We start from the raw sequence: 16,620 nt of genomic DNA, 5'->3' as shown, positions 1-16,620 counted from the left end.
ATTACACAGAAAATCGGCGAAGCAATGTAAGGCAAGGTGGTTCGAGTGGCTTGATCCGAGCATAAAAAAGACTGAGTGGAGCCGCGAAGAGGATGAAAAATTACTTCATCTTGCGAAGTTGATGCCTACACAATGGCGAACTATCGCACCGATAATTGGGCGGACAGCTGCCCAATGCTTGGAACGCTATGAGTTTTTACTTGATCAAGCGCAAAAGAAAGAAGAAGGAGACGATGCCGCTGATGATCCTCGAAAACTTAAACCTGGCGAGATTGACCCGAATCCAGAGACAAAGCCAGCAAGACCAGACCCTAAAGATATGGATGAAGATGAATTGGAGATGTTGTCAGAGGCACGCGCTAGGCTGGCAAATACTCAGGGAAAGAAGGCTAAACGTAAAGCGCGTGAAAAGCAATTAGAGGAGGCACGCAGGCTCGCTGCTTAATTACCAAAATGCATAATTACCAAAATTTTCTCCGAATAACTATTTATAAAAAAAATTAATGTACTAAAGATAAATTTGAAAAATCTCATTAAGACGCTTATTTATATTTACTTATTATATTGTATATGTATAAATAAATATATACATACATATATTTGCTTCGTTTTCCGAAGCCACACAAATTTCGCTTTGGCGAGCTTCGTTTTTGAGTATTATTGATATGTTCACGTGTGTAGTAGGATATGGGATGTGATGGGGGGGAGTGGGTGGGGGGTTCCACGTCCCCCGCGACCCCGGCGTCCCGACCGTACTGGCTACTCTGGGCTGCGTTCCAAAATTCACTCTAGTTAACTAAAATGCTATAGTTTACGTCACGTACACTATAGCATTTTAGTTAACTAGAGTGAATTTTGGAACGCAGCCCTGACTAGTGACTGGCTCCCCGAAGCCCCGAAGGCATGAAATCGCATATGGCAGCCGGCATCACTTGGCATCACTACGCAGCTTGTATCTAGAAATTTAGAAGGCTTGAGAATTGTTTGGATTTGGAACGAGAAGTACGAGAATGAGGTTAAGTGCCGTTAAGCGTGGTTGAGGCAGCGTGGTTGAACGTTGAACGTGGTCGTATGCCTTCTTCGGAAGTTTTCCAGTTTTCGTGCTCTACCTAACCTATATTGTAAATAATTGGTGAGTTTTATACTACGTTTACGTTTCAGTTTTATACTTACGATAATTCCTTTGCGTAAACGGGATTTTGTGGTAACTTACGATAATTTACTTCGCGTAAACGAGTGAATTATCGTAAGTTACTACAGAAGTAACGCTCGCGTAAACGTAGTATTAGGCACATACTTCAACTTTGTTATGGCCCGAGGGAAAAAAAAAAAAAAAAAAAAAAATGAGTTACGAATAAAATATTGTACATTGACTTGAACGCCGACTTGTAAATATTTCTTACAGTACGTGGATTTTATTCAGGGAGCCTGTTGCATGTCTTTTTGAGAATACAATGGTGATGGAGGAATCAGATATGGAGCTAGCCTCGGAAAGTATACCGGTTCCTCAAATACAGGCACCAGTAATCGATACGATTAAGCGCAACAACAAATCGGGCGCTTCGCATGGTAAACCGAGACTGAGGAAGAAAGCGTTGCACTCCTTGATACTCAGGCAAATGGAGTTCTATTTCAGCGATGCTAACTTGAACAAGGATCGCTATCTGTCTGGACTTTTGAAAGGAAGTCCCTGTAAGTACTTACTTCTTCCTTATGTCTTTGATTCAAGATCAATCATTATATTTAAAGTATATATAATAGCATTCTAGAAAGTAAAATACTCGAGTGATAATAAATAGGCAGCAGACTGCAGACTTGCTCAGATATAACAGATCTATCACCTACATTCACATTAAACATGTGTTTTGCATGCCTGCCAATATAATCTAACAGCAGATTGTTGACAGAAACCAAGCAGAATTTTGTAAACTTATTTTACAAACATTTAAGTAGTTTGGGGATATGGGTGGTTGTCAATTGTGGATAATGGAGAGGAGCGTATGGTTGGATGTACCTAATGATGTTATGTGGAGGATGCATCCCTAAAAATACCATGCAACTCTGCAAGACGCGATGGTGCCACACTCCACAAATGCCCGCCTAGCTCTTATCGTTCGATAAGAGCGTCAGTCGGGGCAATGAATATTATTGTTGAATTTATTTATATACTTAAGTCGGCGCTCGCGAGAAAACGCGATTAATTGGTGTGGTGCCATCTTGGTGGAGGCACACGTGGCCATCACAAGTAGAATACTTTATTTAAATGATTACAAAATGGCACAGATTTTGCTTAATTTCTGCAGTCAATCTGCCACTATATTCTGTTAGCGGATTCTGTAATAATTCTGCTTTCTAGTAGAATAGCTCGGCATTCTATTGAAATTTGCAGTAGATACAAAATCTGTTCTCGACAGATTTAGCTATCGAAATTATACAATATCTTACTTTTTTAATCTTATTAAAAGCTATATATATCAAAGTACTAGCTGTAATTGCCTTTGGTCTTTTAGATGTGGATCTCGAGGTATTTACAAAATTCAATAAGCTGCGCGAGTTAACCACAGATATCAGTAGGATAGCTAAGGCTCTGCAGGGATCAACTATGTTAAAAGTATCGGAGGACGGTACAAAGGTCTGTCGATTAACTCCGATTCAGAAGAAGGAAAATGTCGACGAATGCACGATTTATGTGCAAAATCTACCTCCAGATGCTGATCATGATTGGTTGATATCAATTTTTTCTAAATACGGATCGGTAGACTACGTTTCGATTCCACGTAACAAGAGCAACAGGAAGATAAGGGGATTCGCATTTGTGGAATTTGATATGCCAAGCAGTGCTCAAGAATGCATCAAGGTAAGATAAGTAGTGCTCGTTAACGGTCGTCAAATATATCGCTATATAATTGCAGATGCGAAAAATAATGGAAGAACTTCCATAACTTGGCAATGTGTTATAGTTTAACGTATTATTTTACAGATATTCCGGAAAAAAGGACATGTCTTACCATCGTATACACCTCCTACTGAAGTATTAAGTATAACGACATTTGACGAACTTGAAAAAGATGCAGTGGTTGGAGCAATTAGTTCAAAAGCTAAGAAATTGAAAGACAATGAAAAAGAAAAGGCATCCAATGAAGAAACAGGGAATAAAGATGACGTCTGCGAAGTAGACACAGAGTCTAATAATGGCAAACAAAGTTTTAAGAAAAGAAAACATTCTTCAGAAAAATTGATTGTTATAGATGAAAGCGACATTAAAGTTAAGAAAAAGAAAAAAGAAGCTGGTGAACAAAATATAACGGATCACCAAGATGAAAGAGGAAAGATACCAAAAGCTGAATCTGAAGACAAAGATAGTACTTGTGATAATGAAATAAATGTAGCGGATAATTATGGTAAACAAAGTTCGAAAAAAAGAAAATATTCTTCAGAAAAATTGTTTGTTACAGACGAAAGTGATATTAAAGTCAAGAAAAAGAAAAAGGAGATGAATCAAAGTACGACAGATCAGCAGAATGAAAAGAAAAGGGTATCAAAAGAGGACTCTGAAGACAAAGATAATGAGATAGATAATAACGATAGACAAGATATAAAAAAAGGTAAATATGTTGCAGAAAAAGTGCTTGTTACAGACGAAAATGATAGTAAAGTCAAGAAAAAGAAAAAAGCTGCAGATCAAAACACAACATATCAGCAGAATGAAAAAGAAAAGATGCCAAAAGAAGAACTCGAAGGAAACAAGGATAATTGTTACGATAACGAAGTAGATGCAGCATATCATAATGTTAGGCAAAGTTTAAAGGAAGAAAAACATGCCCCGGAAAAATCGCTTGCTGCGGACCAAAGCGACGTTAAAGTAAAGAAAAGGAGAAAAGAAAGTATAGATCAAACTATAATAGATCAGCAGATTGAAGAAGAAAAGGTGTCAAAAGAAGAATTCGAAGACAAGGATAATACTCACGATAACGAAACAGATACAGTAGATGATAATGGTCGACAAAGCTTAAAGAAAAGGAAACTTGCTCCGGAAAAGTCATGTATTAAAGGCGAAAAAGAGATCAGTGGAAACAGCAATATAGAAAATCAAGAGATTTCGAACAAAAATCGTAACAAAGTCACAGAAAAAAAGAGGAAAAGACTCACGATAGACGACACAATTGTTGCAGAAGACATCAGTGAAGAAGCAGTAAAAAAAGAATGCAAAGAACCAGTGATAAATTCGAATAAAAATGAAACGACAGAATTGGAATATCTGTATGAAGGCGATGAGAGCAATGAGACACAAAATGCTTTGTTACAAACTGAAAAACATTCCGCGAGAGATCTCGACATGAGAAATAGCGAGGAGACTAGCGTCGACGAAAGGAAGAAGAAAAAGAATCGGAAAAAAAGAAGCAAAATTCAGGACAATGACATCTGTAGTAAAATGGGATTGCAAATAATGGCGAAGTCGGATTGGAAGCGTGTTAGAAACAGATACTTAGATTTGCAACGATCTAAAATGTCACAACTAAAACTGCATTTAAGGAAAGCCGAGGTGGAAAGAGGCGGAATTATGACAAAGAATGGATGGTACCACGATAAAACCGCACAGAATAATACGTCGCATGATAAATTTAAACATGAAAATGATAATGGGAAACTTAACGAAGAAAACAAATCTTATGGACGTGTTAATTATGCGCCAGGAATCATAGTCAAGATCGAAATGGATGAGCCTTGCACAGATCTGCAGAATTTCAAGGTAAATTAATATTAGGGAAAGAATTTCTTTAATATGTATATATAATATATTAATATATATTATTATTATTATTATATATTTACTGTATACATACTATAGTTATCATATATTATTATAATATATGTATATATTTACTATGTAAATAATATATTAAAGATTCCATCTTTAACAAGGATAAATGCAAAATATTATATATGCTAAGTATTTAATTTCAGATGGAGTTAAAAGAAAACAATTCTGTGAAATATATAGACGTAACAGCTGATTCTTGTGAAGCCTATGTAAGATGCGAAACAGCAGAAGCTGCACAGACATTCGTGCAGAAGAGCTACGAAGGAAGACGCTTGGCTGTTTTAGAAGGTAAATATCTTGTATATTGCGAATAATATATGCATCGCTAACTTTACGTTCCCAATTTTTCAGGTGATGAAGAGAAGTTATATTGGGATAAAATATCGGAAGACAGGACAAAGCAGTTGAGCAAGAAGAAAAGAGTCAAGCAAAGAGGGCGTGATAAATTGCTGAAACGAGCGGAGAAAGAACTTGGGAAATGTATAAAGTTTGATCAAGATTGACTTATCGACCTTATCGTATTATTCGATTTTATATCAAAAAATTTTAATATACGTACACGCATATGTCACGTTGTAGCACAAATCCACATGTGTATATGTACGTACATGTAAGTAAATAACGCTTGGCATAGCGATATAGTTGAAGTGATTAAAGGAAATTTGGCAACTGAGTAAATTGTATAAAATATTTAATTCTCTTTATGATTTTATTTATCATTATAGTACACGTCGCAAGATATTTTTAAAATCTACCATCTTCCCCTGCCTCCTCCTCCTCCTCCTCCTCCTCCTCCTCCTCGACCACCACCTGAATTTGGATTGAATCTACCGCCTCCGCCGCCTCCTCCGCGACCTCTAAATCCTCCACTTCTGTTACCGCCTCCTCCTCTCCCATAGGAACCCCTGCTGCCACCGCCTCTACCAAAGCCTCCTCTGCCTCCACCGCCTCTACCAAAGCCTCCTCTGCCTCCACCGCCTCTTTTCATGACCCTGCCAGGGCCACCACCTCTTTTTTGTTCTCCAGGAGGTCTTGGCAAGAACCTCTGAAGAGGCAATAGCTTTGCTGGGTCAATATATAACTATAATCAATAATTAATAACATGTACATACATAAAAATTCATATACGAATGTTTTTGGGATGATATATGGCTCCATGTGAGAACAGTTCACTTGTAATCGATTGATCTGACCTTCATCCCATGTATTCAATTTTATAAGATTGATTAGACAATTAAAAATTGAAGAAGGAAGTAGTATGACAATGACTTTTTCAAAACTTATTATTTAATAAGGTAGTCATATAAAGGTTGTTAATTTTAGCGTTGCAATACCTGAGCATCTTTCTGAAAGCTGCCAGCCTTCACGTTTTCTGCTACCTTAACAGACACGTAATAATCACGAATATTGCCGAATATTTCATCTATCTTCCCGATTTGCTGCTTGTTCTCTGTGTAGATCGGCGCATTGAAAAAGGGTACCTGTTCAATATCGACTTTAAGAACCAAGTCATTCTCTACCGTCCATGTGTAGTGTCCTAAAGGCGTTACTGTCTCCGGAGGTCCTTGATCGTACCTGTGATAAATTTACAGAGAAAAGCACATTTAACGCTTTGGAATTTCACTCGTGATTTAATCTAACCTATAACAAATTTGTCTGGCATTTTATGCAGATTATCATTGCAATATCGATGATTGCCGAAATTACCCTCCGCCACCTCGGCTACCCCTAAAACCACCGCCTCCCCTAAAACCTCCGCCACCGCGTCCACGGAAAGACATAATTTCTCACAGAGGACAACTGTACGTCAACTGGATGGAGAAAACAAATATATTTTCACGTGCTTCTCAGCAGATGCCGGATATACCGGATCATGCATTACGTGTGTACCGTGCGCATCCATGCGCATCACAGCGCATCAGTGCGCTGAGCGCTGAGTGCGCATGATGTGCGACATCAAGGCGCGTGCACATGCGAGCGTTTTCTATCGCGTTCGCAAGCCGTGTTTTCACCATTGACAATTACTACGTTTACGCGAGCGTTCTAGAACTTCTCTATTTTATAGCCAATCAGTACGATCTAATGCTGCTTTTCACTGCCCATGAAATTTTACCTTTAGGCTTCGTTCCCACTATATGCGTCGCGCGTCGCGTCGTCTGTCGTTAACCAATCTAAACAACCCGTCACAAGTAATGTAATAAAATGGGATGTTTTGATTGGTTAACGACAGACAACGCGACGCGCGACGCGTATAGTGGGAACGCAGCATTACTTGTAGTTATGTAAGTATGGACCCGGACACACACTTCTGCACAACGCATAATGCGTAAGCATAAGAAAATTGATTGGTCCATACACATGTGCATAAGGAAATAGACCAATCAATTTTTTTATGCCCGATCTACAATAGCTGTAGTAAGCCTCAAGCTGTAAGAAATTGACCAATTACAGGCGAATGGGAGGAGAATAATCGACTGTGATTGGTCAATTTCTTACATCTTGAGGCTTACTACAGCTTACTACAGCTATTGTAGATCGGGCATTATGCTTACGCATTATGCGTTGTGCAGAAGTGTGTGCTCCCCGCTTAAGGGCCCGGACACACACTTCTGCACAACGCATAATGCGTAAGCATAAGAAAATTGATTGGTCCATACACATGTGCATAAGGAAATAGACCAATCAATTTTTTTATGCTTACGCATTATGCGTTGTGCAGAAGTGTGTGCTCCCCGCTTAACTTACGATAATTTCTTCGCGTAAACGGGATTTTGTAGTAACTTTAGGACTTAAAATACCTATTGTAAACCGGAACTAACCGTAGAAGTAAGAATTGAGCAACGCGATTGGTCGAAACCTTACTGTTACGTTCTGCGAAAAGCTAGTGTGTGTGCCCAGCTTCTCAATTGGAACACGGCAAATAGTGGACATAAGGCCGGTATCACAATTTCCGATTAACGTGATTCTCCGATTAAACTCACTCTGCATCTCTTTCTAACTATCCCCCTAGAAAGAGACGAAGAGTGAGTTTAATAAGAGAATCTAGGGAGAATCACGTTAATCAGAGACTGTGATAGTGGCCCTTATGCTCGTATCAGACTACGGATTGGGATTGAGATTAGATTGGACCAATCAGAGCAAAGTTAACTAAACTTGAGATCAGTTTTCTCTGTTCTGATTGATTAAATTTCAATCCAATCTCAATCCCAATCCGTAGTCTTGGGGATCGATCATGTATCTTTTCCCCTAGGACGGAAATGTGAAAAGTGAAAAGTTTATCTGTTTCTATTCAACACCAATAGAAAGAGATAGTTACATAAAAGTTTTCACTTTTCACGTTTCCGCTCTAGGAAAAAAGTTACATGATCGCTACCCTCTGATACGGGCTTTAGAGTGCGGTCTCATGGACTGATTTTTTTCGCGTAAGGATGCTGTCACATGGCAGTCAGAAATTCGGAAAACGGAATCTCGGAAAAATAACGATTTTTATGACTGGGCTCCCCATGGACTAATATTTCCGGAATAAGTAAAAATTGAAAAAATTTTTGTTTTAGAAGAAAAAGATACTTACCGTAGTAGTAGTCTATTAAAAAATAAAGCTTCGACGTATTTTTTATTATACTCTAAAATTATATAGAAATTTTTTTAATTTAAAAATATGTTAAGGTTAGAATGCCATTTAGTTTTCCGTAAAAGTCGTTCCATGGGGAGCCCGGCCCTTCAAAAATCGTACTAATCGAGCTGACTCTGATTGGTTGACCCCCTCTACGTTACTTTTCCGAGATTCCGTTTTCCGAATTTCTGACTGCCATGTGACAGCACCCTAAAGGCTGATTTATAGAGGCCGTAACCGTTGATTGAAAGCCGTAATCTTTAAAAAATTGACCAATCACAGTCGATTGTTTTTCTCACATTCGACTGTGATTGATCAATTTTTTAAAGATTACGGCTTAAATCAACGGTTACGGCCTCTATAAATCAGCCTTAACGCGTATCGCGTAACCAATTGAGACATTCCGCGTTTTCTGTTACGCGGAATTGAATGTCCATAGTTCACATGAGCCATTTTTTCCGCGTAACGCGTATTGCGCAACCAATCATATTGTACATTCTTTTAGAATGTTTCAATAGAAATGTCAAACGTCGTAATTTATTGGTTACGCGATACGCGTTACGCGAAAAAAAATAGTCCATGTGAACTAAAAACATTCAATTCCGCGTAACAGAAAACGCGGAATGTCTCTGTTTGGTTACGCGATACGCGTTAGGGCCGGAGCACGAACATTGCCGTAGCGTCTTACGCCACCTTACGTGAGAATTGTCTTACGCCACACGTAAGCCAAACGTACGGCAACGCACATAGAAAAGTAACGTAACGTATGTAACGTATTATGTTACGTTACGTTTTTTTATGTGCGTTGCCGTACGTTTGGCTTACGTGTGGCATAAGACAATTATTCTTACGTGAGGTGGCATAAGACGCTATACGGCAATGTTCGTGCCCCGGCCCTTACGCGACACGTACCAAACGTACGGCAACGCACATAGAAAAACGTAACGTAACGCATGTAACGTATGATATGTTACGTTACGTTTTTCTATATGCGTTGTCGTACGTTTGGCTCACGTGTAGCGTAAGGCAACTTTCACGTAAGATGGCGTAAGACGCTACGGCAATGTTTGTGCCCTGGCCCTTACGCCAACTTACGTGAGAATTGCCTTACGCCACACGTAAGCCAAACGTACGGCAACGCACATAGAAAAACGTAACGTAACATATCATACGTTACATGCGTTACGTTACTTTTCTATGTGCGTTGCCGTACGTTTGGTTTACGTGTGGCGTAAGGCAATTCTCACGTAAGGTGGCGTAAGACGCTACGGCAATGTTCGTGCCCCGGCCCTTACGCAGAAAATATCAGCCCATGTAACCGCACCCTTAGACGTTTTGAAGTTATATAAGGGCCTTGGCACATAGAAAAACTTAAGCAATTAAACTTAAGCAGGGCGCTTAGGGCCGTGCCTTAAGTTCTTGACTGTGATTGGCTGATTTGCTTACTGCTTGAGTTTTACTGCTTAAGTTTTTCTATGTGTCCGGGCCTTAAAGCCCATTCTACAATAGCCGTAAAGTATGCATTAAGACGTAAGCAGTAAGCTATTGACTAATGGGATTTTTACAATCCAAGAATGATCGGCTGTAGTTGGTCAATTTTTACTGCTCACGTCTTAAAACATACTTTTACGGCTATTGTAGAATGGGCTTAAAGGTGAAATTTCATGGGCAGTGAAAAGCAGCAGCAGATCGTACTGATTGGCTACAACTAGAACTTCTCTATTTTGTAGCCAATCAGTACGATCTGCTGCTGCTTTTCACTGCCCATGAAATTTCACCTTAAAGCCCCTTACACAATGCCAGGCAACAGGCAATAAAAACAGGAAATAACCAAAAAGTCGTTAATTACAACCTAAAAAATTCGAGTGCTATGATTGGTTGGCAACAGGCAATAAGCACAGAATTTCCAACGTGATGGAAACTCTGTGTCTATTACCTGTGTCACTGTTTATTCTGCATTTATACATGATTTCTGATTTCTATAGCTCCGGTAACTTAGCTGGTCAACTTCGACTTTATTAATTTTTCTTTGTTTAATCGTTTGTTGGTCGTTTGCTGGTGATTGTTGGCCTAATTACAACGTTTGTTGGTTCTTAATTTTTTTGTAAATTAAAAAAGAAAAATTAACGTTAAGTTAGCCGGAAAAAACTCATTTTTAATTAAAAAACGGCTTAATCAATGCGTAATCGTTTGCTGATGATTGTTGGTCTAATTTTAGCGTTTGTTGGTTTATTATTAGTCTTAAAAACGATAAATTATCTCGGTAATCGACACTGAACATGCTCTGCGGCCACATGCGCATGCTCAGTGGCCGCACGCGCATGCAAAAGTGCGCAAATTTGAAACGTATTTATACTTATATAATGCATATCACTTATTGTTAGCTTTCAATGATGAATATATCTTATATGATATATCAAAGTACATACGTGGGCGGGAGGGCTTTGGGTAAATATCCCGTTTAGGGGACCCACTTCCGATGACCTTGAATTTGACATATATTGTCAAGGACACCCTCCCGAGTAACGTGCAAATGATTTTAGTCGGGGGTCGCTTTTTATTAAAAAATTATAAACAAAAAAAGTTTGGAAAATATAGCAGCTATTTTGAGTTTTAAAAGGTATAAATGACTAATAAATATGTCGAAATAGTTCACGCATACACTTTCCACGCGAACCTAGGTTCACCCCCACCCCTCGTTTTTGTAGATTAGTGACGCGCTTTAAACAGTTAAATACTTTTAAAGCGCGTGTCATCTAACCTATGTAGGTAGTATTTAACTGTTTAAAGCCTGACTAAAATCACTTGCATGTTACTCGGGAGAGTGTCCTTGACAATATATGTCAAATTCAAGGTCATCGGAAGTGGGTCCTTTAAACGGGATATTTACCCAAAGCCCTTCCGCCCACGTATGTACTTTGATATATTATATAAGATATATTCATCATTAAAAGCTAACAATAAGTGATATGCATTATATAAGTATACATACGTTTCAAATTCGCGCACTTTTGCATGCGCGTGCGGCCACTGAGCATGCGCATGTGGTCGCAGAGCATGTTCAGTGTCGATTACCGAGATAATTTTTCGTTTTTAAGACTAATAATAAACCAACAAACGCTAAAATTAGACCAACAATCATCAGCAAACAATTACGCATCGATTAGGCCGTTTTTTAATTAAAAATGAGTTTTTTCCGGCTAACTTAACGTTAATTTTTCTTTTTTAATTTACAAAAAAATTAAGAACCAACAAACGTTGTAATTAGGCCAACAATCACCAACAAACGACCAACAAACAATTAAAAAAAAAAAAAAAAATTAATAAAGTCGAAGTTGACCGGCTAAGTTACCGGAGCTAAAGAAAGTAGAAATCAGGTATGCTCATTTCTCGAAAATGTTGACGTAATCAAGTGTATTCCAGAATTAATCTATCTCAGAGAAAGGATCGTTCATGTTAAACACATTTTAAAAGCATACAGTACGAATAAATATCAATGAATATACAAGGAATAATCATAAATGAGGTAATGCGTCAATTAGCTGATAATCAGGAAATAATCCTTTCAGATGAAGTGATTAAATAATATAAAATTATACATACTCGAAAGAGCAATAACTATCTTCTAAAAGAGATAAAGGATTAATTACGCTAAGACAGCCTGTTCTGAGTGTTTCTACAAATCGAATATAAAGCACTTTTCAATATTAATTGACACATTAATTCAAGCAATAAAACAAATTATCCAATAAGTAATATAGCGATTTATAATCAAACTCAGTTAAAGATGAAGAGATAATTCAATTAAGTAATAATTAATCATACGCAGATAATACGTTTTATTTTAATAACGCAAAAAATGTCAAAATTAACAGGATTGAACCACAATAGACGCAAGTATAATGCAGTATTCACGTGAATATCGGAATCACGTTTCTCTTTTGGTAATCTATCTCGACAATGTAATTTTAAGTTATTTACAGAAAAGATAAATGATTATATCCACGCGGGTTGCAACCACAAGAAAATTAACGAGAAGAAATTATACTGAGCTCAGTTTTCTACCATGGTAACGAGGGCCAACGATGCTTACAATCCTTTTAGATTGAAGACCTCTCTCTTCTGTTGAGGAGATATTCCTTGCATCGTTCTCTCTTTTTACTTAATGGGAATTGCTAAAGGTAATAACTTTCCTTCTTCTTGCAGATAATCTAGTATCGATATTGGGGAAAACACCAAGTTAGCTTTGTTCTAACTCGGTAAAGCTGGACTGTTCTTGAGGCTCTGATTTTATATAGCTTTGTCCTGACTCGGTAAGGCTGAACTGTTGTTGAGGGTCTGATTTTATATCTTTAGTGCTAGAAGAAGTTTCTTCTTTGTGTATTGTTGTGTGGTGCTTCCGATCACATTTTTTACAGCGCTTAGCTACTTTGCAATTCGATATTCTGTGATTTCCCAAACAATTGTAACACAATTTGTGTTTGGTTATGAGTGCCAACTTTTGAGCAATAGTCTCATCTAAATACTTAGGACATTTGATAATAATATGTTTTCCTTTGCAAATTACACAAGCATATGTGTTAGACGGGGCATTATCGTCAGACGTTCCTTGGTAATGAGTTTTGGCCGTAGCCATCTGTGGTTTCAATGCAATCTTTCCTACTTGAGATTTTTCATACGCCTGAAGGGAGAAAAGACGTGTAATAAGAAATTCGTTAAGCTCTTGCCACGAGGGAGGGATCTTTGATGACCCTAGTTTATTCTCCCAAGCTTTAACCGATTCTGAGTCTAACTTTTGTACCGTCATGAATACTAGAAAATCATCCCATTTTTCCACTGGTCGTTGTAACGTTTCTAATGTTCTATAGATTTGAAGAACAGCAGTGTATAAATGTTCTAGCTCGCTAGCCAATTCCTTTTTCATTAATTTTAGATTAACTAAAGATTGTAATGCCGTGTTAACTTGAAGTCTAGGATTGTCATAAAATGGCAAGTCTCTAAAATTGAGCCATTTTGACGGAGTACCGTCGAACGTTGGAATGTTATGCTGATATTGAGAAACGTTGAATATATGAGTATCTTGAGATCGAGATGGTGCAGACAAAGACCCTGCCAAATTTTGCTGGTCTGTACTGATACTAGACTTAATCTGTTCAACTGCTGCTACGTAATCCATGTGAGTCACGGAAAATAATTGATCCGTGAAATACGAGTGCGTTCGAATTAACTGCCTGTCTTCACTTGTAAGTTTAGCAACGGCCAGTAGAATGGCGTCATGAATTAGACTGAACCTCTTCCAATTTCCATCTAAGGAGGAAAGGTAACTATCTATTCTTTGTTTCGTAATTCCGGAGGACCCTTTTTTGATAAAATTAGCATAAACGTTAGCTATGAAATTACTCAACCCGAGTTGTTGATTGATATGATCAATTATCGAATCCATTGTATTGATTGTAGATATCTATTGATATCAAACTCGAAATGATCCTGGCGGAATGCTTTTCACTTAACTCTGTTTATAAACTTTCGCGAAACTCGATGTGTCGTTTCCCTCATCCGGACATCAAAGGCAATAGTAACAGTATTCAGATAGCGGTTTATAATCGAACTCAGTTAAAGATGAAGAGAGAATTCAATTAAGTAATAATGAATCATACGCAGATAATACGTTTTATCTTAATAACGCAAGAAATGTCAAAATTAACGGGATTGAACCACAATAGACACAAGTATAACGCAGTATTCACGTGAATATCGGAATCACGTTTCTCTTTTGGTAATCTATTTCGACAATGTAATTTTAAGTTATTTACAGAAAAGATAAATGATTACCCATGCGGGTTGCAACCACAAGAAAATTAACGAGAAGGAATTATACTGAGCTCAGTTTTCTACCATGGTAATGAGGGCTCGCGATGCTTCCAGTCCTTTTAGATTGAAGACATCTCTCTCTTCTGTTGAGGAGGTATTCCTCACATCGTTCTCTCGCGAAATCTGAAACCAAGGATCGAAACGATGAAAGGACCATAAGGAGGCTTTTACCTCGATCATAAAACGACAGATCTTTACGAAATTAAATTATGTTGTAAAGTGAACCACAACAAACCGATGCCCAAAACTTTAGCATAAGTTGACGATAAAAATTTTAAAAATATCAGTATTGAAATTCGCATTTTTAACACAAGGCATATGGTAAACATTATAGCGTTTTTCACTGGCAGAACTGGTGCGCACTCAGTGCACATTAAAGCCGTTGTACACTGATTTAGTCTCTAATATTTAAAGTAAAATGCAAATATTTCAACTAATAAAATACTCAGTACATATTTTACTAAATAGTGCAATAAAGAATATTGAGGATTTCATGATTTAACTCGATTATATTAAACATACACTTTACGTTGGTTTGTGTACGACGGCTTTAATGTGCACTGAGTGCGCACCGGCTCTGCCAGTGAAAAACGCTGTATTTTCTTGGCAAGTTTGCGAGCCAGGTAAACAAAAAACTAAGGAATTGTAGTTAAAATAATAATCTTTCTAATGATAAGAAGAAAACTTGGTGTTGACGATGAGTTATAAAAGATATTGTAGTTTTAATATGGCGTACGACAGGTTAGGCGAATGATCTTCCGAGTGTCAAAATCGCGCGAAGTTTCTAACCTCACTTGCACATGTCTTTTCTCTGCGCTGTATGGTAGCGGCATAATTATTCTCTCGCGCATTGACAACCTTTATTTTCGAGAATTTTCCTTTCATTTTCCCTCTCAGCATTCTCACGTTATATCTTTCTTTTAGCTCCATCCATGGTGGAAGTAATTACTTCCACCATGGCTCCATCTCTTCATCGCATCAATCGCTACAACGCTACACGGCGCTACACCTCACTCTGCAGTCACGACGTTGTAAAGCCCCTTGCACAATGCTAGGCAACAGGCAATAGGAACAGGGAATAGAAATCAGAAATCATGTATAAATGCAGAATAAACAGTGACACAGGCAATAGACACAGAGTTTCCATCACGTTGGAAATTCTGTGCTTATTGCGTGTTACCAACCAATCACAGCACTTGAATTTTTTAGGTTGTAATTAACGATTTTTTGGTTATTTCCTGTTCCTATTGCTTGTTGCCTGGCATTGTGCAAGGGGCTTTACACGCGCATGTTATTATTCTGCTCTTTAGCACTGACGTAGTCAACTTATTGTATAAATTTTAATATTTACACTAACAGAACATATAACTTACTCTTACACTATGTAAAAATCATTATTTATTTTTTTATTTAATTTTCCGATAATTTTATAACCAATTATTAATGATAATTTTTCGGTTGCTACATTGATTAGAGCAGCCGGGTAAGAGCCTCCATAAGTCCATCATCTTACGCTGGACGACTATCTAGCGCCCACTCTGATGCTCGATGATTTAACAGAGATCGAAGGAAGTTACCTGCAAGCTGAGCCCTTTCTCGTATATTGAATATAATCCGTGAAAAGATGGTCGCATTGACCAAGCCCGAAAGGCCGCAGGGGGAAGTGATCCGTGCAGTTCCTTGGGCCTAACGAACCTACTGCATTTATCCGAGTTCAAGACACCGCGGACATACATACTCAACTACACTTACGCGCATACATATATACATTTCCGAGTGTTACAAAATTCCGCCCCTTAAGTTGTCCTACCACAAGATTTTGGCCGTATCGCCACAGACGAAAGTCATAAGAGGCGGGTGCCATTAAACAAAAGAAGAAGAAGAAGACCAAGCCCGAAAGGCATTCGCCTGTTCCATAATGGCGGTCTCGTCCTTTGTTCGTGTGACGTCGTAATGGCGACGATCGTTCTTCCTTTTACGTAGCTCGGACCGTGGGTATTTGGGTATCGTTCCTCTCAGCAGTACCGCAACAGCCTCGCTCGACAATGCTGACAACTCTCGGTTTTTTGTACAATAACTTGAATATCGTAACGATTACAATCACGTATCAATTCTCAACTCAATCAAACGAATCGTCTCGCAAAAAAGTAGTAATCGAACACAACCATCAGTGACGACGGACGATGCTGACGATGCGGACGATCGACGAATGACGAATGCCCGCTGTGCCCGCATCACACTGTCACACACTGTGCCCGCATTGCCCGCTTGCCCGCTCGCACGGTCGTATGTCGTATCCCGGCTATCCCGCTCG

The 16,620-nt window shown here is 38.4% G+C and overlaps 3 protein-coding genes across 16 annotated transcripts; 1 reads left to right on the top strand and 2 right to left on the bottom strand.

The window, feature by feature from the left end:
* Nucleotides 1–850: 850 nt before the first annotated feature.
* On the top strand, nucleotides 851–5,493 carry Larp7 (La related protein 7). Of its 2 annotated transcripts, none has more exons than XM_077413778.1 (6): nucleotides 851–1,132; nucleotides 1,424–1,692; nucleotides 2,511–2,857; nucleotides 2,981–4,750; nucleotides 4,966–5,110; nucleotides 5,174–5,493. In XM_077413778.1, exons 2-6 carry the CDS (start codon nucleotides 1,455–1,457, stop codon nucleotides 5,323–5,325), a joined length of 2,652 nt encoding a protein of 883 aa, XP_077269904.1. In that variant the 5' UTR covers nucleotides 851–1,132; nucleotides 1,424–1,454; the 3' UTR covers nucleotides 5,326–5,493. The 2 variants fall into 2 exon arrangements, with proteins under 2 accessions (XP_077269904.1, XP_077269903.1); XM_077413777.1 differs by having other exon boundaries at nucleotides 852–1,132; nucleotides 1,406–1,692.
* Nucleotides 5,494–5,558: 65 nt separating this feature from the next.
* Nucleotides 5,559–6,756, bottom strand: Gar1 (Gar1 ribonucleoprotein). Its single transcript, XM_077413825.1, has 3 exons — nucleotides 6,530–6,756; nucleotides 6,157–6,397; nucleotides 5,559–5,903 (listed from the first exon to the last, which is right to left on the bottom strand). Exons 1-3 carry the CDS (start codon nucleotides 6,601–6,603, stop codon nucleotides 5,574–5,576), a joined length of 645 nt encoding a protein of 214 aa, XP_077269951.1. The 5' UTR covers nucleotides 6,604–6,756; the 3' UTR covers nucleotides 5,559–5,573.
* A 5,501-nt stretch (nucleotides 6,757–12,257) lies between these two features.
* Nucleotides 12,258–16,512, bottom strand: LOC143901462 (uncharacterized). Of its 13 annotated transcripts, none has more exons than XM_077413803.1 (4): nucleotides 16,055–16,512; nucleotides 15,884–16,001; nucleotides 14,268–14,429; nucleotides 12,258–13,742 (listed from the first exon to the last, which is right to left on the bottom strand). In XM_077413803.1, exons 3-4 carry the CDS (start codon nucleotides 14,269–14,271, stop codon nucleotides 12,676–12,678), a joined length of 1,071 nt encoding a protein of 356 aa, XP_077269929.1. In that variant the 5' UTR covers nucleotides 14,272–14,429; nucleotides 15,884–16,001; nucleotides 16,055–16,512; the 3' UTR covers nucleotides 12,258–12,675. The 13 variants fall into 13 exon arrangements, with proteins under 13 accessions (XP_077269929.1, XP_077269928.1, XP_077269926.1 ...); XM_077413802.1 differs by having other exon boundaries at nucleotides 15,096–16,001; nucleotides 16,059–16,512; XM_077413800.1 differs by having other exon boundaries at nucleotides 16,059–16,512.
* Between the last annotated feature and the right edge of the window lie 108 nt (nucleotides 16,513–16,620).

This window comes from Temnothorax americanus, unplaced genomic scaffold (assembly GCF_048541705.1).
Source record: "Temnothorax americanus isolate GAGA-0224 unplaced genomic scaffold, ASM4854170v1 Scaffold34, whole genome shotgun sequence".
NCBI lineage: Eukaryota > Metazoa > Arthropoda > Insecta > Hymenoptera > Formicidae > Temnothorax > Temnothorax americanus.
The sequence above is the reverse complement of the archived record's forward strand: the minus strand, read 5'-3'. Positions and strand labels throughout refer to the sequence as shown.

What these genes read in the sequence shown, in the direction of transcription:
- Larp7 (XM_077413778.1), top strand. Translation starts at nt 1,455, where the DNA reads ATGGTGATGGAGGAATCAGATATGGAGCTAGCCTCGGAAAGTATACCG. An exon ending in ACTTTTGAAAGGAAGTCCCT is followed by an intron (nt 1,693 to 2,510) that starts GTAAGTACTTAC and finishes TTGGTCTTTTAG; the next exon opens with ATGTGGATCTCGAGGTATTT. An exon ending in ACGCTTGGCTGTTTTAGAAG is followed by an intron (nt 5,111 to 5,173) that starts GTAAATATCTTG and finishes CCAATTTTTCAG; the next exon opens with GTGATGAAGAGAAGTTATAT.
- Gar1 (XM_077413825.1), bottom strand. Translation starts at nt 6,603, where the DNA reads ATGTCTTTCCGTGGACGCGGTGGCGGAGGTTTTAGGGGAGGCGGTGGT. An exon ending in GGTAGCCGAGGTGGCGGAGG is followed by an intron (nt 6,398 to 6,529) that starts GTAATTTCGGCA and finishes AATTTATCACAG; the next exon opens with GTACGATCAAGGACCTCCGG. An exon ending in GCTTTCAGAAAGATGCTCAG is followed by an intron (nt 5,904 to 6,156) that starts GTATTGCAACGC and finishes TATTGATTATAG; the next exon opens with TTATATATTGACCCAGCAAA.